At 41.0% G+C, this 23,631-nt stretch overlaps 1 protein-coding gene across 2 annotated transcripts in view; it reads right to left on the bottom strand.

Moving 5' to 3' along the window:
- The window catches only part of HSPA12A (heat shock protein family A (Hsp70) member 12A), a 55,281-nt gene that overhangs the window by 7,429 nt on the left and 24,221 nt on the right, over positions 1–23,631 (bottom strand). For both annotated transcript variants that reach the window (XM_051619133.1, XM_051619134.1), the window contains exons 6-10: positions 22,368–22,484; positions 5,736–5,907; positions 2,662–2,748; positions 1,995–2,099; positions 667–925 (exon numbers count right to left, since the gene is read on the bottom strand). In XM_051619133.1, the coding sequence (XP_051475093.1) occupies positions 667–925; positions 1,995–2,099; positions 2,662–2,748; positions 5,736–5,907; positions 22,368–22,484 (740 nt within the window). The remainder of the gene's footprint in view (positions 1–666; positions 926–1,994; positions 2,100–2,661; positions 2,749–5,735; positions 5,908–22,367; positions 22,485–23,631) is intronic.

Here is a 23,631-nt window from a genome sequence, read left to right as displayed (position 1 = left end):
CACAAGATGCAAAATGCTCACTTCTACTTTCTCCTCACTTCCTTTTGTGTAGCAGCCCATGACGTTGTCATTTATGGTGCTTTCTTGATACAACCAGGAACTAAAATCTCTCCAGGGAATTGTCTCCCAACTACTGAGCAAATGATTTAACTGTCACATGCTGGGAGAAAAGAAAGGATGCTTTCCTCTCATGGAGCTCTATACAATCATATGTGTTTTCACTGGTAATGATCTATTACTTTCCTCTAGTCATGAACACACTGACACATCTCACTCAAGATCTTGGATTTGTTCCAGCATCCAGACTTCTGAAAATTAAGGTCTAAGCAAGAAACTTTTAAACATCAAATTCTGTATTTTATCTGACCTTCCTAATAAACACAACAAATATGGTCAAATTCAGGAAAGTGATGCCTTGGTAGCCTAAGGCAAGTCACAGAAAGAAATACAAGGAGAGTGCAAGTCTTGTATAGGAAAGCTTTTGCAAGAGATTGATCAGAATTTTTCATTCTGGAAACTGCACTTTAGGCAACCTGATTTTCTCATCCTTATATTACAGTTTTACATGAGTATCTTTCAGTCTACATGTAATTAGGATATTTTTAACTATTGATAGCAAAGACAAATAATTATTCTGCATTCATTTGGGTTCAGTTGTCTACTCACTTGCTTTTCCTCAATGCATGTTCTACACTGTGACCTCGAAACTTCTTGTAATAGTCAATGAAGGAGAAAGGCAGAGTGATGTTGAGTGGATTGGTCCTGTCTGGAGCTGCTGCTCGTTTACGTGACTCAAAGGCTATCATCAGATCTACCCAGGCAGCAGGACGCTTGATTTTAAACTGCTCAATAAAATCTTCTCCAAATATTTTACACAGGAGCTTTTCAAATTCATAGTCGACACCTAGAGAGCCATATGGTCCACCTGTATTACAAACAAAACACAACTTTAAACTGCTTACTGGCTTTCAAGTTAACCAAAAGTACATCAGATCGACACTACTAGGACTGCCAAGGGTGAAAGTCTACAGAAAGAGGTGGCTTTTCTAGCTATAACAGTTGGTCCAATACAGAACATAATCTTACTTTTACTCCTATACCATCATAGCCACTGTAACACTACCACTATAGAAGAGAAACATTTTTTTAGAAGCAGAGCAAACCACCTCCTTATCCACATATGTGGAGTTGTGAGTTGGACTCATATTCAGGAGTAGATAGACCTGACATACAGTGTCCCATTTGATCTTACTAGGTTGTTTCCTGAGGTAGTCTTACAGCCACCAAGACTGAGAACGCTCAGTGATGAACCACACAAATGCAGACAAAGTCAATTTGGACACACATGAACAAGTAATAGGTCATCTCATGTGGATGACAGCTTAGTCAGGGGACAAGGTCAAAGGGGATCTGCAGTTCAGGAAGGAAATATCATTCAAGAAATTGCACTTTGTATATCGTGCATTTTTCCCAGGGTATTGTAGACTCTCTTTGTCACACTTTCAGTGAAATTCCTGGAAGATATAAGCTTCCCTTTAAATCTAGGGAAACTTCTGTTCTGCCAACAGACACTTTACACAGACTTTGTTGTGACACCTGGGTACTCATCTCAGCAGCACATCTCTGAATATCTGAATACCTGGACAGAGCAGCAACACACAGGTGACCTCTCGACAGACAGGAAGATGACAGCTCTACTAGCACAAGTCAGACCAGGACCATGGCAGGAGGTCATGGCCTGAATGGGAGCAAGTAACACAGGAGATGGCAGTTTCATACTCTCCCAGTATGAAGTTTACCATCCAAAAGCATCAGAAGCATTAAGCAATTTACCCTCGGTGGCTGAGCAGCAGCTAGGTTATACTGATCTTGAATTCTGGTCTTACTTCAGGAAGAACTGTTAGTAAAATGCAATAAATAAGAAAGGCTTACATTGCCCTCACTGACCAGTCAGCACACTATGTAAACAAAGCAAGCAGAGGAAGTGGCATTACCTGTTGCCTTGTAGAGCTCCTTGAGATGTCCTTCAGGGAGCCTTATTTGATGGACAGTTATATCCACTGTGCCTCCTCCACTGTCAACAACGATGTAACGGTCACCTGGTTTTCCAAAGGAATAGACAAATGGTATTTAGATTAGCACTATCACAGCAGCACGTTGCAATTAAAGCTTCTCAGGGGCATTACTACCATGAGAGATGAAGACTTACAGAAAGTCATGAATACCTATGCTGAAGTCTTGACCTTTATTAGCAATTGTAACACAATAATTAATAAAAAACATGAAAGTCAGAAGTCAAAAGCTATTGATTTAGCACAGTTGAAAAGCTGGTTAGTGGAATTGCTCATGCTGTTAGTGTACATTCTAGTGGGCTACCAAATGAATATTCTGGCATATTTACTAGGCTTTTCTGAGAGAAATATTCTGTTTGCATTTTAAAAATTTTACCACCTCTTTAATACACCGTATTTTGCTAGAGCATGCAGCCTGGCAGCTCAGCCTTAGCATGACAAAGAGCAGCACACGAACTTGTCTTTTTTTCTTTCCCTATTTATAATGACTGAGAGAATAATGCAGCGCACAGCACATTGCAGGGAAACACAATGTTTGCCCGCAATATAAAACCAGGGAGAGCAAAGTTGATTCAAGAAAGGACACTACCTTCCTCCAGCTCAGACCAGATCTCTCCTATGACATTTTCCACCAAAAAGGTACGACTCTGTCGATTGCGACGGACGTGTTCCTTAGCTGGTCATTGACAGAGAAAAAATAAATAAATCACTGAGTTTGAGAAAGCATGAAGCAGTTGATAGAATGAGCTGCAGGAGATGAGTGCAAGCAGGCTGACAGATCTGTGTCACTTCTTAGCAAAACAAACGAACAAGAACCGTTCTGTTAGAATTCGGAACATTATAACGTTGCTCCTGGAAAGAAGAAACTTTTTCAGTCACGCTGATCTTCCTCATTGGGTTAAAACAAATGACCTAAGATGAAAGCTATAACTGGGTCTGATTTCTTTTTTTTGTTTGTTTTTTTCAACGCTGATCTCCAGAGGGGGAGCAGGCAGGGGGGGGTGGTTGGGGGGGGGCAGACAAGGGGGGGCAGGCAAGGGGGGGGGCAGGCAAGGGGGGGGGGGCAGACAAGGGGGGGGGGGGGCAGGCAAGGGGGGGGGGGCAGGCAAGGGGGGGGGGGGCAGGCAAGGGGGGGGGGGCAGGCAAGGGGGTGGGACAGGCAAGGGGGGGGGCAGGCAAGGGGGGGGGCAGGCAAGGGGGGGGCAGGCAAGGGGGGGGGGCAGGCAAGGGGGGGGGGGCTGGCAAGGGGGGGGGGGGGCTGGCAAGGGGGGGGGGCTGGCAAGGGGGGGGGGGGGCTGGCAAGGGGGGGGGGGCTGGCAGCCAGCAGTGCTGGGTGCAGGCTCAGCCGGCAGGCGGCAGCCCCGGCCCGCTGCCAGCCCCGTTCCCAAAAGCCGAGGCTTATTTCAGGTGCTCAGGCAAAGAGGCTACCTGAGCCTTTCAGGACGCTGGCCTGTCTCAAAACAGGCAGCCAAAACTACTGCTTCTCAGAGTTATAACTTCTTAAGGCCACAGTGTTCGAGTCTGACCCTCACAATATTTTAAATAAACACCACAAAGATTCAGCATAATCTAGCAATACTATCCTAACAATAAGTTAATTTACGAGGCTTAATCGCCACTTAGACATTTAAAAGATGCAGAACAGACTGTGAAGAGATAAGGGTAGTGAGAACCTTTGCCCTTATGCATCTTAAGCAACCTCTACAACAGAATGACAAAAATCATTCCCTGTGTAACCTTCACTCACCTTCACAGGCCTTTCCACATAGCACGACAGAAGAGAGATGTTCTGTCATGCATGACAATATTCTTTATGAAAAAGCATCAGCATGCAAATCACTGAATGCTTTTTGCTTCTATAGTGTCTGCCATCAGAAACAGACCTCCCCATGAAGACCCTATGATGCAGACAAGCCACACCAGCCTCACTGTGCTGACTTAGCAGCACCCAGAGAGAGACCGAACGATGAACATATCAGTGCCAGAACAAGCACTGGGTCCAAGCAAGGCACATGAGCCCACAGAAGCCAACAGGAGTCTTTCCATTCACTTCTGTGGGCTAAAAGTGAACACAGGAGCCACTCTTTAACTACAAGTGAAGTAAGATTCTCCTGGCTACTATGAACAGTAAATTTTTTTTACATCACAGCAAGAAAATGGCCCTTGGAGGTCTCTTTGTTTACATTTAAAGGGTTTTTCTCCCTAATCTGTTCTCAGCTTGTCTTGGGTGCCTGCCACATCTTTATGAAATTTTAATTCTAACCCCAAATTAATGCACTCCAAACTTTGTTTTCATTAATTTTGACATGAAACCTTTTTCATCCTTAACAGCTTTTACCATACAAAGTATGGAGAATGGCACCCCCCATCCAAGAAAAAGCCCATTAGCAGAAATCCATGATCTGCCAGATTCTGCCCAGCCTCAAAACCTTAACCAAACAGAGAAATTCCTTGATTATTTTCCCAGAAACAAATCCCTATGTAGCCTGAAAGTGAGTATATGCAATATCACATAGAAATGGAATGGCTCAGGGCATGAACAAGGGGGACAGGAGCCAAGGGGCCCCTCAAGGGACTGTGTCCTGTAAAGTGATTGTGTCCTGTGCTCCGTGTGGGCCTCCATAACACTGAACACATCTGACAAGTGCTGGCTAGGAGAGGCATGGATTGGAGAGAATGATGTAGTGACTCTGCCTAACTAAAAAAAAAAAATAGCCTCTGGTAAGTACAGGAATAGCTTTACTAGCATTATCTTCCTGTACTGTTTTGACCTAGTAAATATGATAAAATACATATTCTTCTGAATAATTCCTTCTGGGTTAGGTTGGCACACTACCACCAATATCAGTACAACCATTACAGTTCACACAGATGGGAAATCTGTGCATTATGCAGCAACCACATCTTAACTACTTGTCCTAGTTTGAGCTTTGTTTTCTTTTTTCTTCTTTATCTCTTATTTTCCTCCTATCTTAGGTAGGATACCAAGCTCAAAACGAAGGCTCTCTCGGCAAGTGACTTACACTGTGGTCCAATCTCTGAACCTCACTGTAAGTCAGTCTTCAACCATTGATATTAGCAACAGATCCCAGGTCAATAAATCGCAAGTGCTGTATCTAGTTGCTCTGCAATGAGCAGATTAATTCATTGCTATATTCCAATACCATGTGTTGGCCTGACTGTTGACTGTAATTAATGATATTTCATAAAAATTATATCAAAAAGCATCTGCCAAAACTCTGGAACACCTCGGACTAAAAGTCTCATTGCTTGACACTGCTTCAACAACGCAGCTAATCAAACACACAATTCCTTTCAACAAATTACATCTAAAGAACAATTCAACATGAATCATCACTTTTATTTAAGGCAGAATAATACTGTTGAGAGAATACTAGAAGACTCTCACAACATCCCAATAAAGGCAAGGCAGTGAAGCTACCTGCACACTAAAATTCAAGTGTGTGCAAACATACCTGCTGGATCAACGCCTCAATTAGTCTAATCACAGAAAACCATGAAACAGTTTATACAAGCAAACTGATGCTAGCTTGAAACTTTTCAAGAGAGCAAAGACAACAAGAAATGGTAAGAAAACAGCCCTCATGGACAAAGCAAACTTAGGCATAAGAATCTAAAGAAGTGAGTTAATAGAAGTAGTACCCTGTGTAAATCCAGTTCCAATAGTGTCACTTGGGCTATAACCATTGACAGGTGCCCTACTACTCAGGTCTATCATCTGGTGCAGGCGGAGCTTTCGGCAGTAGATAGAGGCAGCCTCAGGTTCCAGGGCAATGATCAACTGCTCGGGATTTTCAGGAGATGCCATTCCTGCCTGCGAGAGAGAATCGATCAGAGAAGTGGGGTGGGAAATACTGCAACCTATCAGATCCTTTTCAGCAAGTGAACAAGCCCTTCCCCAGCTCGAGGTTTCAGTCAGCCCTCAGCCCTCTGAGGGCAGTCCCCAAAGGAGCTGCTGCTGTTTGCTACAGGTCTTGACCTGGAAATGGTCCTGCCCACAAGGTATAGCACAACTTCACAGGCTGTAACAGGGAGATACGCATGCACTTACCATGCTAAGTGCCTAACCCAGCAGCAGTTTTGCATGACAAAGTGGAGAAAGGAAGAAACTAGTTTTGAATTTTGTAATGAATGGCCTAAAACCTGAACTACTAATTAACCTGTGAATCTGGCTGCTATGAAGCACTCCAGCCTCCCTTAAGAAATTAAGGAATACTTTTTGCCTCTCCTCCCCACAACAATTTCTTAAGTGTGCCTTTTCCTATATCCCAGATATACATAGTCCTTGCTGAAACAGACTCCCCACACCATATAGCTTACTAGGAATACACTATACACTTTGCCTGTAATGCATCTTCTGACTTAAACCCAACATTTTCTACTTCAAACTCCATTTCTTTTAAGCACATTCACTTTTATAACATCTTCAAAATGTTCAGTATATTCAAGGACTCAAAATACAATCAAACAGGTTCCCTAAAATGTAATGAGAACAAGTTTAAAAATGGTCCTACATTATAAAATGAACATTTGCTGTTCTTTCTGGTTTAATTCTGGATTTTCAGCCTCCAGACACAAACACTTTCAAGAAGCCACAAGTTCACACGTAACTACACCACTCTCAGAGATGGGCTTACAGAAAAATACCAAATTTGACAAAACCATGTCCTCATTACTTTTCTTCTGTACTTCTCCCTACTGTATGATTTTCAGTTAAAATGGATAAAAATGTATTTCAAGTCTTTCTGCCCAAGTTGTGGTTTACCTGCTGTTGTTTTTCAGTTAAGTGCCTGAGTACCAAACCATGCTAGCAAACAAATAAATGTATGAATATTTGTCTGCTTCCATGGTCAGTCTTCTGGCACCCCTTCACTTCAACACACTGTGGGGTGGCTCCAGCACATGCCCAAAAGAAGGTGGACTCACATGGATAGACTGCAGACCTGGACCTGAATTTGGCTTCCCTCCTAGCACACTGTGGGCTGTGGGAACTGCTGGCTAGTTTATACCTGCAGCTAGAAACTCAAAGCAAAGCTTGTACAAAAAGCAATACCAGGGTAAAGCTTGAAAATAAGAAATTGTCCTTCACATTTACTGACTTCATTTTACCCACTCCATCTTAATAAATGAGATAAATAGATTTTTATAGAAAGCATCTTCCTCATTGCTGATAACAAAGAAGGAAAACAACAAATAAATTCCAAAATAAGAAAGTAAGAGTTAAGCTAATCATGGTTTAAAAGCACACCTCATCAGTGAGGTTATGTTAACTTTACAACCTTTACTGCTGCTGAGCAAAACCCTGTGCTTCAGTTACATCCCCTGGATTTAAAAGCATGATCAGAAATTAGGGTAACTCTCTAGGAAGGAGAATAGTGTGCCAGCTCACTTCAGCATCACTTATCAGGGTAACTCTCTAGGAAGGAGAATAGTGTGCCAGCTCACTTCAGCATCACTTATCAAACAATAGGGTACAGATAAGCTCTTCTACACACAGGTTTAATTTGTTGCTTTGGAAAGGGCAACATTCAAGATACGAATTAATACTCAGTCCCTGACAGCTATTTATCTAATCTGCTTGAGAATTAAAAAAAATGTATGGTCTCTGCACACAAACTATCTCAGCTCTTTACTGGTTTTGCCTTTGGAAAGTTTTGCAAACAGCCTTATCTGAATCTTTCTTGCTGCAGTTTTAAGGCCAGCACTTCTTTGCCCTATCCAATAAGGGCACAGAAAACAAACAGCTCCCTACTACCCTGCTACAGTTCTCACGTATATTACACTTATTTCCATGTCCAGTGAGAGCTCTGGGTCTGAGCAGCAACTGTTGGTTTTGGATTTTTTTTAATATCCAGCAACGTGAACGGCCTTAGCATGCTCAGTCTGGTCCATGTACCTGTCTTATGTTAGTAGCACAGACATAGCAATTCTTAGTCTCATGTCTAACCTACACAGTAAAAGAGAAAATTATATTTGAAGGAAAAAATAGTTTGTTTCTAAGAATATTAAAATCCAAAGGCTACATCATGTAGTATATGCAGAGGTGACAGGAACTGAGCTGCACACACAGGGAAAGCACTGGTATTTCCTAACTTGAGGGGGAAAAAAAACTGTATTAATTGCAAAGTCAACTGTTCTAGGGGGAATTTTGGTAAAAATTCCAAGGCTGGTTCAGCTAAAAGAAAACAGTAAACGATTAACAACAACATTTGCTTCCTCCCCTCCTCCAGCTGTAGTCTGTACTATGAACTTTTCACATTGCAGCCTGCATGTCAGGAGGGGAAGGCAGCGACCTGCGGCAGATGGACTCAGATCCATGTTCTCAGTCCCTCCCAGTACAGCAGATGCTATTCTTGCTACTTTTTCTCTCTTGATATTATTTTAACATACTGAAAATATCTCCTGAGGAAAACATTCAGCACAAATTACAGTTTTTAACCATTCAAAGCACAGCTGATCCTAACACGATTTCGTGAAGAAAATGTTGGAACTTACTGTTAAAAAACCTTTCCTTACAGAGTTTGAAGGGCCAGTTACACTGAAGACTGTGTTATTTCACATCATAAAAAGACCTCACAAAGAATCTTGTGAAGTGAAAGGTATCAGACATCCAACTTACGTATGTTTGTATGCACATATATGTACATGCATACAAATGTATGGATCAATATTGACTATTTCATGCTTTGTGTATGCAGTATTTCTACTTAGATCATCAGAGATGGCACATTTACTGTACATATATCTGCACACAGCACAGAGAGAATGGAGGAAGGGGAGATGAGAAAGAAACACAAACACACACATACTGGAATGGAGCAATGAAGTTGCTTTAACACAAGACTACAGAGGCAGTACCTCTGTCCCATTTTTACAGGGGAGAGGTAAGGAATAATGTGGAAAAAAAAGTATCAAGAGTGTGCAGCAAAAGAGCAGCAAAACCAGCAGGCAGTCAGCACAAAGCAGTGGTGATGCATTGACTGAAAATACTAGCTGTAGAAGTTTGCTATATTTTACATTTGTTCCTTCTATCTGCCTCACTCCATGCCCTTGTCCACTGCTGTCCAAATACTACTGTAACTAAGAACAGAGATTCACAAGTTACAGACTTGAATAGGACAGATCTAAACAATGTCTTGGTATTCAACATTGTATAGATCATCCTGGCAGTGGGACAGATGCATCGTGTTGCTTTTGTCTAGGGCAGCTTATAGCAGACTTTATAACAGAGCCATGTCTTGACTCCAGTATGCTCAGGGAATTTTCTTTCTCCCATTATACTCACTAGGAGTACTATGAAACATGAAGGAAGCAGGCAGCAGTTCTCCCAAAAATGCAAACGTGGAAAACCCATCACGGAATTACAGAAACACCTTTGAGCAAGAGAAAGTTCTGAAAAATAAATTTATCTGCAGGATACTGCTGCATTTATATACCTGCAAGAAGCAAAGAACACTGTGAAAAGAACTGCTTTAAGAGACTGCAAATTCACTTTCCTCATCTGCCTGAGCACTAGGATTTCATGCTTTGACAAGGGAACTCCCTGATTTTCACTCACTCCAGTAACACGGGTCTGTGAGCTGGTGCCAGTGGGTTGCTGTTCATTTGCCAAGATGCATCATCAACAGCAAACCTCAGAGTGCTTCGAAGCCTCACGTGCTGGAGCACAAATAACTTTACCATCCAGACGCAGGTGAATTTCCAACCTGGAGCATTAAACTCTGCTTTCATAGCCAGAGATGTGGCACCAGAGAAGAGCCACAGCTGACCACAAATAGATTCCTGATTCCCTGAAGAGCATCAGCTGCCAAGTGGTAAGACTAATTTATCATTAACAAATACAGAGATCTGGGCTGAAGCTCAATATAGCAGGCTGAGTGCTTCCAGAGAACTAAACAACTTTCACTCATTCCATGCACAGCATCATCATTACTATTTTTAAAATCTAGCCTCTACTTATTACCTTTAAAAAAAAAAAAATACTGTAAAGTGTATGACTATAAAAACAGCATTACAATAGAATATTCCATGTAGTTTGAGCCACTGATTTTCACTTACTCCAGTAAAATGGGTCTGTGAGCTGGTGCCAGTGCATTGCTGCTCATTTGCCTGCCAGTCAGGGCAAGAGCAAACTGCAGCTGAGGATACTTCAGTGCTAATGCTCACAATGACTTGCAGAGTGGTGGTCTTTACCACTGAAAAAGCACAGAGGCCACGCTGACCCCTTGATTCCCCTTCAGTCCAGAGAGTAGTTCAGGACAGTTCTCTGAACTAGAGAAAGTATTCTGATTGAGACCCATGTTTTACCCATTAATAACATTTGCTACGTCACTTTCAGGATCAAATTGAAGAAGTAAATTATTCCAACATATACTCACAAATTTTAAAAAGTGCATTTTCTCTGGATAAGAACTGTGCTTATACTCAGGAGATGTGAATTTTACTTTCTGTTGCACTGCTAACCAGTGAGATGATCCTGCCAGACTCTGTATTCCTTACTAGCTCAGACTACCTATATGTTAAATACATATACTAGTGCCTTTGTCCTTTATGCACTGAAAGCCACTAAAGGAAAACATTCTGTAAACTAAGTATAGAGTAATATACTGTATTAGTTTCATGGCTGCTAAATTCAGAAAAATAAACAAACCAAGAATGAGCTCTGATTGAATTAATGCTAATTTACTGCTTTGATAAATTACGTAGTCATCTAAGCCCTGATTCAGTCCCGTGTCAGTGCCACAGCCACTGCATTCACAATTAAAAAGACATTTCCAGATGCAAACAAATATGTGCAACAGAAGAGCAATCCTCCTTAGACAGTTGGAAAAACAAGGCACAAAGACTAAATGCCTTGGCTAATATTGCACAGGAACACATGATAAGGTGGGGATTCACTCCACAACCCTGGAAGCGCAGGTCGGAGTCCCAGCCAAACGCTACTCTTCACCAGACAGCAAGCTTCAATTTCTGCATGTGACACATAGCACCTGAGAAGCTGCAGGACAGCTACATCACAGCTCCATCACAGCCCTGGGCCCCCATTCTGCTTTCTCAGTTTGACACCTCCACCATTACTTTAACCACTTCTGAAGCAACAGGGCAGAGCAGATGAGTCTAGTGATCCGTTCTTCTGGGTGGTAGGAAGAAAATTTTTAAATGTGTTTTACCACTGAAGCCACATTTGTAGGCAGCAGACATAAAATTTAGAAGTTGGCTTCCATGAAATAGCCCCGTAAAGATAATGTGGTTCCTTAGGAAATGAAGCTCTGCAGGATAACATCATTCAGCCAAAAAAACAGAAGCTGTGAATTAACATCAACATTTTTCTACTTTGCAAGGTATTTATTATAATTAGTAACAATAGGAAAGCCATGATTGCAAGTTAAGCAAAGCTCAGCCTGCATGAGGAACGTATTGTGTGACTGAATTAAGGCAACACAAAACAGCAGTTGGAAATTAAGTGCCTTGTGAAGTTTACACTGTTTAAACTAATCAGTTCATTGTGTTAACGGATTCATGATAACACCATCCACTTAGTGCCTTGGTAAGTGAGCTCTTCTCTAATCCTCCTCCTTTTTCACTAGCTAGCACTTTCTCCAGTTCTATGGCATCAAACTGGGATGTCACAAATAAACGACTGAGATCTAATTACAGAGGCAGAGCATGCCAGGAAAGAAGATGAGCAACATGGGAAAAGGCTCTCAGCATTATCACAAAGAGGCGCAGAAGGGGGAGCTGGGTTGGCAGGGAGTGGGGCTACTGGGTGTCACAAAGCTGCATGAAAAGCCCAGTGCATGGTTTAGCTAGATCTTCAGCTTTGACACTTAAGAAGCCTTCACAAAAATATCTGAAAAACACCACGCCATCACGTGCTCTGATGCTTTGCTGCTAGTCTTCAGAGCGATGAAGAGTACTGCAGGACAATAAGTATCGTGAATAAATACAGCAGAGGGAGGTCAGAGAGCCCATTGAGCTCAGTCCACTTACCAGTTCAAAGACAGATTCTTAAAATTGCTCAACAGCCACAAAAACAAACAGGATTGTCAAAAGCACCCAGATTCCTCTTGGAGAACACAGTGAAGAGGCTGGGTTTCCAAAGGCAGGAGGAAGAGCTGCTGGGTGCTTCCCTCCTTTGGAAAATTCATCCTCAGAATTTAAGAGCCTAGATGAAAATTAACTTCTTTCTTCCTCTCATTTTTAAACCCAGTCAACACAACGCTTGAGTAGTGGTTGATCCTGCAAAGATCTGACATCTACAGTGTCACAGAATCATCATAGAATCATAGAATGGTTTGGAAGGGACCTGAAAGATCATCTACTACCAACCCCCCTGCATGGGTAGGGACAGCTCCCACTAGACCAGATTGCTTAAAGCTCTGTCCAACCTGGCACTGAACACTTCCAGGCATGAGGCCTCCACAATCTTCCTGGGCAACCTGTCTCGCCACCCTCACACCAAAGAATGCAATGTCTAACCTAAATCTACCCTCTTCCAGCTTAAAACCATTACCCCTCATCCTATCACTACACACCCTTGTAAAAAGCCCCTTCCCAGCTTTTCTGTAGGTCCCCTTTAGGTATTGGAAGGCCACTATAATGTCTCCTCAGGGCCTTCTCTTCTCCAGGCTGAACAGCCCAACTCTCTCAGCCTGTCTTCATGTTAGAAGTGTTCCAGCCCTCTGATCATCTTCATGGCCCTCCTCTGGACTCACTCCATTGACCAACACCCCCAGGTCCTTCTCCTCCAGGCTGTTCTCAATCCATTCTCAGCCCAACCTGTATTTGTGCTTGGGACTGCCCCAACCCAGGTGCAGGACCCTGCACTTGGCCCTGTTGAACTTTAGGAGGTTGGCATGGACCCACTTCTCCAGCTTGTCAAGGTCCCTCTGGATGGCATCCCTTCCCTCTAGGGTGTCAACCACACCACACAGCTTGGTGTCATCAGCAAACTTGCTCGATGACTCAATCCCACAGTCCATGTCACTGACAAAGATGTTAAACAGCACCTGTCTCAGTACTGACCCCTGAGGAACGCCACTCGTCACTGGTCTCCATCTGGACATGGAGCCATTGATCACTATTCTCTGAGTGCAACCACCCAGCCAATTCCTTATCTACCAAGTGGTCCATCCATCAAATCCATATCCTTCTAATTTTAAGACCAGGACGTCACACAGAACACTGCTCAATACTTTGCACAAGTCCATGTAGATAATGCCAGTTGCTCTTCCCTTGTCCACTGATGCTGTGACTCCATTGTAAAAGGCCACCAAATTTTTCAGGCATGATTTGGCCTTGCCCTTTGTTCACACCAACCACCTCCACATCTTCCATGTGCCTCAGCAGAGCCTTCAGGAGGATCTGCTCCATGATCTTGCCAGGCACAGAGGTAAGACTGACTGGCCTGTAGTTCCCTGGCTCTTCTTCCCTTCCTGTTTTGAAAATTCACTTATTCATTTTGCACGAGCTTAAGTGATTAATGTGAAAGATGTAGAAGAATGAACCTCAGTGTAAAATTGGCCCTTAAATTGTCCTTTGGATTTTAGAATTACCCTGAGACCTCTCTTTGAGACCCCAAATATCTTCTCTTCTTACACAATTAACTAGATACTGTTACTACATATTTATACAACTTTCCCTTGCTTTTAAAATACCACAGTGTAGGCTTTGCAGTACTGCTTGAATTCCCAGGGCATGCCTATACCAGAAGCTCATACAAAGCAACTAATCCACAGAAAATTCACAGCCTTCCCACAGCCTTCATGTAGGCTGAACTTACAGCTGCTCACACTTCAAAGGTAGAACTCACAAGCTATGAACTCCCATACAGGGAGTTTTTAGGTGAATCCTCTAATCTGTAGGAACTTGGGCTAGATGATAATAAGGTACCTCACAGTTGCATCTATATAGCTGGTATGGTGAACTTCACCAGACAAGATATAAACTAATCCCACTCTACTCCCCATCTAAGAGTTTGTACATGAAAGTTTACAATGAAGGAACTGAATTTTAGATTAGCATTTTATTTATAAAGAGACTTAGTTTTATGGTGGAAGAAACTGTTGGATATCAACTTCAAAAAGCTGGAGTGTGTAATCATTGCATAAACTATTTTTATTATTGTTAATTCCAAAGAAACCTCTAGAATTACTTAGAGCCCTCTACTACAGAATTTACACTGGGAAATAACATGGAAGGAAATATTTGTGGCTGCTGATTTCCCAGAATCATGGCTACAGAATGAGCTCTAAAAGAAGTGAGGTTCTGAAGTGAACATTTTAGCACTCTTAAGTTCAAGACAAGAGATGCAGAAAGTGGAGAGGGTTCAAGGAGGTTTGCTAGAGAAGACTTTCTGTAAAGAGAGACTGAGAGAGCTGGCTTTGTTTAGTCTGGTGAAGAGGCAGCCAAGGAGCAATCTGAAAGGTACCTGCAGCCAGCTGAAGGACAGTTACACAAACAGCAGAATACCAGTCTTCTCAGTCTTGCCAGGAGATATAACAAGGGGCAATAGCCACATATTGCAGCCAGCAGAGTTCAAACTAGATACTACAAAAAAGCCTTTTCACTAGGAAGGTGAGATAGCACTGGAACAGCTCTGTCCTTGGAAATGTTTAAAACTTGGCTAAACAAAGCCACTGCTGACCTGGTGTTGGCAATAACCCTGCTTCAAATGGAAGGTCAGACTAGATCATCTCCAACAAGTGCTTCCAATGAATACGTCCATGATTCTAAAATGGTGCAGCTATTATACACTGAAAAAGACCAAAACTGCTGGTAGGAGTCTTTCCCAGAAGTCAAAAAAACCTACACACTTTCTCATTCCTTGTCTTTGTGAAAGCCATGTCAAATCCTTGCCTGTATCAGGAAGAGAGGACCCATCGTGTCTGACAGTATGACAGCAGGACCAGACTCACTCTAACAAGCCTGCAGTTATTCAGGGCCATACACAGGCTTCCATATGGAGTACAGTCATCTTTGCAATTAGAAATTTTATTTAAGTGTCTTGGGACCAAAAAGAAACATTAGTCATAGTATTTTTTTTTGTATTTTTTTTTAAATCTCAAAGCTACAGTTTTCAAATCTAAAAATACAAAGAGCACAACAGTGCTCAGCAGTTATTGAATCTTAATCATCATCCATTCCTCATTTTAGAAAGTGATTTAATACAGGGAAAACAATTAGTTTAATGCATCGAGGATGCACAGGTTGAATTTACAACACTAATACAATTCAGACCCCAAAAAAAATTTGTCTCAGTCCAGTGTATTCTCAGAGAGGGAAATTCAGTTCCTAAAGAATTCATTTTTCTGTATTTGGTTGTAGAGAAAAAATGGTCTTGTACTGAAAAGCATGAGAATACAAACAGCAGACCAGGACTTGAAGCTCAATTCTTTCGTGTTCTGCTCTGCTACAAGCTTCCCATGTCACATTTTAAAAGTCACTTAGACCAAACATTGTGAAACAGTCCACTAAAGCAAAAGCATTAATTTCTGAGTATCCAGCTCAAGACTAAGGTTTGTAGCTATTTATTTACAGCTATTGCTGACGTTTGTTGGAATGGGTGGCTTGGACTTGATTATTCAATCAAGCTGGCTATCCATCATACACGTACCTCATCATGCTACTTAGCAAGCTGGTTTGGACCAAAGCAGAATCCTGCTGATATTTCATTTATTATCCTATCAAAAAAGCCACTAGTACGATAATAAAGTCCAGCCTGTAACACTGGTCTCTCCTAATGGCTGCTTAGAAACTATGGCATCATCCCATTCTGCAAAGCAAGATAAACATGGCACCTGGAACTGTAATGAAGTGTGACTGGTACTTTCAGCACACTCTGAATAATGAATTTTCTGAAGCTGCATTGGCTACAGTCAGATCTGCTGCGTTTGTGTGGTCACTGATTAGATGAACCAATTTGTTATAGATGGCTAGGCTGTCTTATTGAGATAAATGCCTCTGCCAGGCACGGCCAGACTGCCTCCATTTATTTTTCCTGGGGTTGCTGTTACCCAGCTAAGAGTACAGATTGCTTCATCAGTGCAGTTCTAGACTTTATATTTCATATATTATTTTTATAACCTATTCTTTCTATTTTCAACCTGAACTTTGAATAATTTGGGACAGCAAGCACTGTTCGATTCTATTATTAAAACCCATACTCATCAGGTCTTCTGGAGTTGATATTATAATTTCCCTTTTTTAATTTTAAAAAACAGTAAAGTTTACTAAATATAACATATAATACAGGATTTCTTGTATTTGTGAGACACAAAAGACTACCAATAATTGCAGCAGACCTTACTTAAGACACATCACATATAGTCTATCACATTTAGGTCTCAGAAGTAATCCAAGATATGTGAACACAATTTTCTAAGGGGAAGAATCTTGGATCCCTTTTAAGGTAAGGAAACAACCACAAGACTCTAAAATCACCAGCTTTTTCTTTGCACAACAGACTACACAAAATCTCCAAATTACTTGTTTTGTTGGGCCCCTGCCCTTTCATTCCTCCAAAATGATCACAGGTATTAAGACCACAAATAAATCCAAATTACCATTACTAAAGCTGACTCACATATTGCTCAATGGTAACATGCTAAGGGGGAGGTTCTGTTTGTTGACAGGTTGATGGTAAATGGGACCACACTGACATAAAGTCCTTATTTCCACTAGGGTGATGTTGCTGCAGCTCACTCCCAAGTGACTGTTGCCACAGATCACATTAGTGCAGTAAATGAAAGCTTAGCTCCAAGTGGTATTGCCAATAATTTTTTGCTGCATTACATTATATCCCCCAAGGTTCAGGAGAACATTAGTTGCAAGTTTTATGACTAGTGTGCATTAAAAAAATGAAGCCATTAAAATCTCATAAGCTTTTCAATTTTTCATGTTATATTATTCTAAAAATGCTTTTTGTACCACAGGCATGCACCAGTTACCACAACAGCAAAGCCTGCCTCTCTTTCTATTTAAGTATTCTCCTAGTGTCTCAAGACTCCTCCCTTCCCTTTGTTTCAAAATATACTCACTGTAGGTCCTCATGGCCAGGCTGATTTTACTGAAGAGACACAAGTGGCCCAAACTGAGAGCAGGTTTGTTAAGAAAACTATAGGCTTGCTGTTTTCTGTTGGTTGCATCTTACTCATCTTACTTTGTATCTTGGGCTTCCTGATTTTGCCTTAGTATTTTTCACTCTAGTTCCACTTTCAGCTTGTATTTGTTTTCTCTGTCTTTGTAACTGAACACTGGCATCTAAGATGTCTTTTAGACCAATTTATTATCCTCCTTCATTGTCCTTTCTATGAACTTATTATAAATGATCCTATCCACTAGTTTTAGCCCTTGTCCACACTGATTTATATTTGTTTGTGAACTGCAATCACTCCCCCCATTCCTCCTGGTTGTAGTTTAAAGACTTCCAAACTGCAGTTTTCTTCTTTTGGCTGGGAAACCCCATCTAGCACAGCCTTCCTGACAGGCAGAAGGAAGATCCTAATTTTTGGCTAGTTCTGTTGGTTTCAGTGCCCTTTACAGACAATTTCTAAGATCCTAAGAAACATTTTCCACAGCTTTATAAGACAGGGCCAGACCTACTCTTACCTAGAATGCTATGAAAACCTCCTATTTTACTTGCCTAGCAAAATAAAAATAAAACCTCCAAATATTCCAACTTGTGCCACAGAGGTGGACAAATAGAAATGTACAGAACTGGATTAGCAAACAGCTTTGTCAACTACCTCTGCTTTTATGTGAACCTGGATGGGTAATTAAAACGTGTAAACCAAGATCAGTTAGTACACCTTTCCCACTGTGCTGAGTTCCCACTCTAATCTGCACTCCTCAATTAGTTATCCTTTCCAAATTAAACACAGCTGCAAGATGCAGAATCATATCACTTAATAAGCATTTTAATTCTTATTATTAAAAAGATCTTAATATCGCAAAAGTGAAAGCATGGACTCAAGAGAACCCCAGAAACTACAAACAATCAGGGTGGTTGATGCCTTAACACACTTTTACCTCATCTGCCTCCACTAACAGGTACTGTTTCAAAGAAATCACCAGCTTCCCAGTGCTGCTCATGCCTCAATATCATTGCCTTTTTATGTAGTTTATAGCAGAAGTCTGTTACACTATGCCTAGACAAATAAATTTCAGTTGTGTAAGTGTAGCTCAGCTTCACAGATATCAACCTGGTTAAATACCTCTAGTCATATTTTTTAAAATCAAACACACTTTGCATCATGTTTTTACTAGCAAGGAATTTTATGTGCAGTCACATTACTCATTCACCAAATTCGTCTCCTTCTCTCTGAAGGTTTCTACAGAGCAGAATAATAATAATAATACTGATCAATGTAATGTAGCCCTGGAATACAATGTGTTAAATTATTCTCATCATGCACATTCTGTAACAAAACTGAAGCAAAAACATTAATAAAAATTCAGAATAAGAGCTAATTAAAGAAAGCCTCTGGAATTCCAAGCTTGCATGCTTAATCCTATAACCTAGACTGCCTCTCTGTTTATTTATATGAATTTACCATGCAAATGATTTGCTATTTGTAATGGAATGATAAATCTACATCAGAGCTCTCAGAACTCCATTTCAAAATCAACAGTACATATCAGAGAAAATAACCTTCACTATCTCTAAGTAGATCTTGGCAAATGTTTTACTTTCCTTTTTTATAGTTTCTGCATTCACATGCTCCACTCACACTCCAAACCCTTCCTTAAAACCTCATCCCTATTGACATGTTCAAGGAATTCCAGACTGCAGACTGTGCTCTGCACTTACTATGCCCAAAGAATTTGTAATGAAAGATGAGCTGGAAGAATGCCCTCACTAAAAAGAAACACTCTGCCAAGAATATTGGATCCTGTGTTCCTCTAATAAGCAATCTACAGTGTGAGAATTTAATTTGAGTAAGGGCTTAAAAGTGCTGCTCACAGCAGCGTATTAAGACAGCAAAGAGATGTTAGGTCTGAACCAGCTATTCCCATCTACCTACTGTCAATGGATTTCTGCACAATTGGTCTCAAATACTTTTAGAGTTTCACCTTCTCATTAGTGGATGTGTGCTTTATTATTTTTTTGTTATCAGTAATACAAGACTAAAAAAACACTGAATTGTCTTGTGTCAGTACAAACTCAGATGACACAGAGGTGGGATCCTGGTTTTGTGTCCATGTCCACATGCTATTGTGATGAAGCTGTAAGTGCCAGGCCACTGGCACCTACCTTCACACCTAAGCCATCTTTTCATACTGGGATCTAAATCTCAGGCCCAGTGGAGGTTGCATTTGGCTGGTTATGCAAGTACAACAATAAGGGCAAGTCCCACCCATGAGTGGGGTGGAGTCCTCCCACATGCTGTCCAACTGTACCTCTCTGCCAAGGTCTTCAAAATTTGAATTTATTACTCATTATAAGAGTTCTTCAAGATAATGCAATTCCTTCTAAGACTGGTAAATACATCACTTCTGACAGAACTACCCCAAAATAAAGATTTGGGAAAGGAAGCTTAAGGCAAAGCTGGTTGTACTGAGATGACACTGCTCTTGCCACAGATCTCTCTGCAAGTGTGACCAGACCTCACAAAGTGACACACAGCTTTAGAGCTATCTCTGTACACAAAGGAATTACGTACAAGGGACAGGAAGAAGTTTCTGAACTGTTAGTCAGGAAGAAAATAATTTTGACTCAGCAAAGTGAAGCTATAAAGACATACAACTCTCTACAGCCCACCTGACTTAGTCCCTCAGAAGGCACAGAGAAAGAAACGAAAATAAACAAATACCTGCTTCAAAGAAGTAACAAGTCAAGTATAAAAGCTAAAGATACAAAAAGCACCATAGATGAATACACACGATAGGCAGTGTAACAGCAAGAAGCAATGAGGAGCAGCAGGTTCAGAGGAGGAAACTGAGTTAGCATTACAGATGTTGATGTCCAGAACATGCAGTTTATGTCTGAGATGACACAGGTGAAGGACTGAAATGTAGGTTGACTTCCTGACAAATGTGGGGTTATAAAACCCTTTAGTGGCAACGCTCTGAAGAGACATAAAACAATCCAGATTACTGCTGCCAAAACCAAGGAAATGATGCTGCAGTAACAGAGATGCAAAATCCATAACAGCTTTAATGAAAGCTAAGCAGTGTGTAGAGACAGGAAAAGCTGTCACGCAGTCAGAATTAGCAGGATTTTGGTAGGCTGGATGGAAAGAGAGGAAGAACTGTGAGCTGAAGGGAACACCCAGATCACTTGTTCAAATGAGAAAGCAGCACAGCAGCTGGAAGGGAGCATTGCAGGAGCCCTTGGGCAGATTAAGAGTTCCAGGTTAGCAATGTTTTGTTTAAGGCAAGACAGAGATGAGGGGATGTCAGAGTGGCACTGAGACTGTAGGCTGTACAAAAGCTGATGGATGCTGAGTGCAGAAGCAGATCTACACCACTTCCTACTTGACTTTACTAATTCCATGCAATATTAAGCTTTGCTTAGACAATTACTTAAGCATTCCAGAAAAGGCTGAGCTTTACATTGTGATCCAATGACTGAAGCCATTTATACTTGTGTTCACTTAGAACTACTTCACTTGCCACAGATTACTCCAGCAGATTTCCACAGCTCATTCCCACTAGTTAACTCTCAGCTTAGACTAGCTCTGTGTGTTTCCAGTAACAAAGGCTCTACCACAGCCTTTTCACACTTTATTCAATGCCCCGGATACTCTTGGAAGAACAAGTTCTGATTTCATGATACTCCAGTGTTCCAGTAGCTACCAATAAGGGCTGCAACTTCTGATCCATCTGCACATACTGGTTTGAGGGATCCAGCAATAGGAATCTGAAAGACTGAATGGCAATGCAAAACTGTTTTCTGCTCCTCTTTCCTCATCCCCTTCACTTTAAAGAAAATCAACCATGTGTCAAGTAAACGTCAGTTATCTCCCTAAACTCTTCTGTCTTCCTGCAATTGATCACACACCCTGAGTTAGAAGTCTTGTCAGTCCTTGCTGTTTATCAAGCTTGCTGATAAAAGTACACAATCATGGACACAACCACAGACACAGACACTAATTAACAACATTCCATTGTGCCACAAATGAGAAATGCCAAGAGATCTACCTTATCCTGCCCTGCTCCTTCCACAGCTCCCAGTTCACGAGCACACATGCACACAGACAGCAGGCAGACAACAACATACAAAGATAATGAAGGGGTCTCTAGTGTTTCAGATTTACCTACAACTGTGTCCTTCCATCAGAACTTTAAGAGTGTTTTGCTTCTGGCACTAGCATTAGCAATCCCACAATAAAGACTGTTAAGAAAAATGTTGCTCAACATTAGAGAGAGTTAGAAACAGAGTTTAAAAAAAAATCTGGGTGCTTCCCAGGAGCACTCTGTGCATCACTCATGACTACCAGATATTTTATAAACTGTGGATCACGTCGCTGCTGCCAAAGGGTTACGCAAGTCTCTGACCACAAAGAAAACAAAACAAAATGGAATATCCTGATGAAAAGAAGGATACCTACACCTCGTGCATCAAAGACGCAAGCGGAATTTGAAATATAAAGGACATGCATCTGGAAAGGGCAGATTTGGGGGGTGGGAGGAAAGGGTTAAATGCAGATAGACCTCTAACCGGTGAAAATGACATTTAAATTTAATTTTATATCTAGACTATCCAGTTCACAGCCCTTTCATTCCAACTGTGGGAAAATGGGAATTGGGAAAAAAAGTCCCCCTGAGGAGGCTCTTTGCATTCCCTCCTCTTCTGTTGGTTTTGGTTTTCAGGGCTTTTTCGTTTCATTTTTGTTTTGGTTTTGTTTTTTGATTGTTGTTGGTTTGTTTGAGTTTTTTTTACTTTAAAAGTCTGTGATGACCTAACAAAAGTAGCAAAACTGCATCCAGTATTTTAAAGTCAGCTTTCCCTTGGGTCTCAAAACTGCATCTGTTCCACGTGCACTGAATTCAGCAGGAATACAGTGTACAAGATGACTAAAGAATCAGAGTCTGCACTGAAGGACAGCAATATATAAAAGTAAATAGAAAGGAAAAGGCATTTAAAGGTGAATACATATAACTTAAACCTGCTGCATGGTAGAGTTAACTTTTCTTTCAATGTTTCTAGTCTGTTTCTACACCATTTTTATACAGTTTCTACTAGAGCTAATTATCCCAAATACAGTTTATCACTTAGCTTATCAACTATGGCTTCAAAGGGGCATTTCTATGTTCAGCCTCTAATCTTACCTTGTAGGCAGCTTGTCTCATAAACTGCTTTGCAGGCTGCTTCCAAATAGCAGGCACTGTAATGACCCATCTTACTTCATTGTTTTCAAAATCTGAGCCTCCTTGGTCGCTGAGCTCCTAAGAAAAAAGGAAAATAGAGGTGACTGTAAAAGGATGGGTGTCAGCTTTATAAGAAAACATTATTCTCTGCTGGCTCCAGTAACAGTAGCTTTTTCTTTTCAATTTTTTGCTTTTTCATCAATGCTACAAATCAGAATTACTGCCAGACTGTCAAGAATGCTCTACTGTGCCAAAAGCTGGGATTTAGGTTGATGTCTTCTCAAGGAGGCCTACAGAAAAGTTTACTGCTTAACATAAAGTAGAAAATACAGTTTTTCCAAAAGCTGCTCAAGCATTGCAGAGTATTAGAGTATTTATGTACATTCTTAGTCACAGTGTAGGGTTTGTTGTTAGCTTGAAGAATTCACACTTGTATCTTGAGTAATATGCAGAAAAATATTTCAGGTATCACCAGTGAACATTATGTTTTACAATCTGGATTTTTCAATGACTTCTTTATACATCATTTACCTTTAAATCAAATTTTTACAACTCAGTTAACAAGGGGAAGTTAAACCCTATAAAAAATGACTGACTGCTCCTTGAAAATTTTGCTTCAAGCAAACATTCAAGACTAGTTTAGTTCTTTTATTGTGCCTTTCCTCCCCCACCCTTAAAAAGAGGAAAGAAAGTCTGTATTGCATTTGCAAATTAGGTGATATACTGACGTGTTTTGGGAAAGTTTCCAAGTAAAATGTCACTACCATATGTCCTATCTAAACTTCCATCCAAACAGGGAAAGGTTCAGAAAGGTGAACAACGGGCCTTTAGAATGTAAAAAAAAAATAAATTAAAAAAAAAAAAGGTTCTGCAAGTGCTGTGCCAAGGTGTTGTATTTGTTTAGCTATGCTGCAGCTCAGAAATCCGTGCTAGAAAAGTAGTACCTTTATCCTGCACGGGCCACTAGGAACAGACAGATCACAGTCCAAAGCAACAGGTCATTTACATTGTTTGTCTTAAATTAGTTTCAGCGGGAACTCACAAATCACAAGGATTTATTTATTTACACCAAGAAAGGATGTAGCCCTGAACAGGCAGCACAGCAAATCTATGGGACTGTACCCTACAGATCTCACTGAGAATAAATTAAACCCATTCAAAAGAGTAGGTTAATTTTTTAACTAGACTACTTTAAACAATGCTTCCTTGAAGATTCTGACCTGAC

Source organism: Apus apus, chromosome 4, assembly GCF_020740795.1.
Source record: "Apus apus isolate bApuApu2 chromosome 4, bApuApu2.pri.cur, whole genome shotgun sequence".
NCBI classification, from domain to species: domain Eukaryota; kingdom Metazoa; phylum Chordata; class Aves; order Apodiformes; family Apodidae; genus Apus; species Apus apus.
Note: the sequence above shows the minus strand (reverse complement) of the source record. Positions and strands in the feature narration are given on the sequence as shown.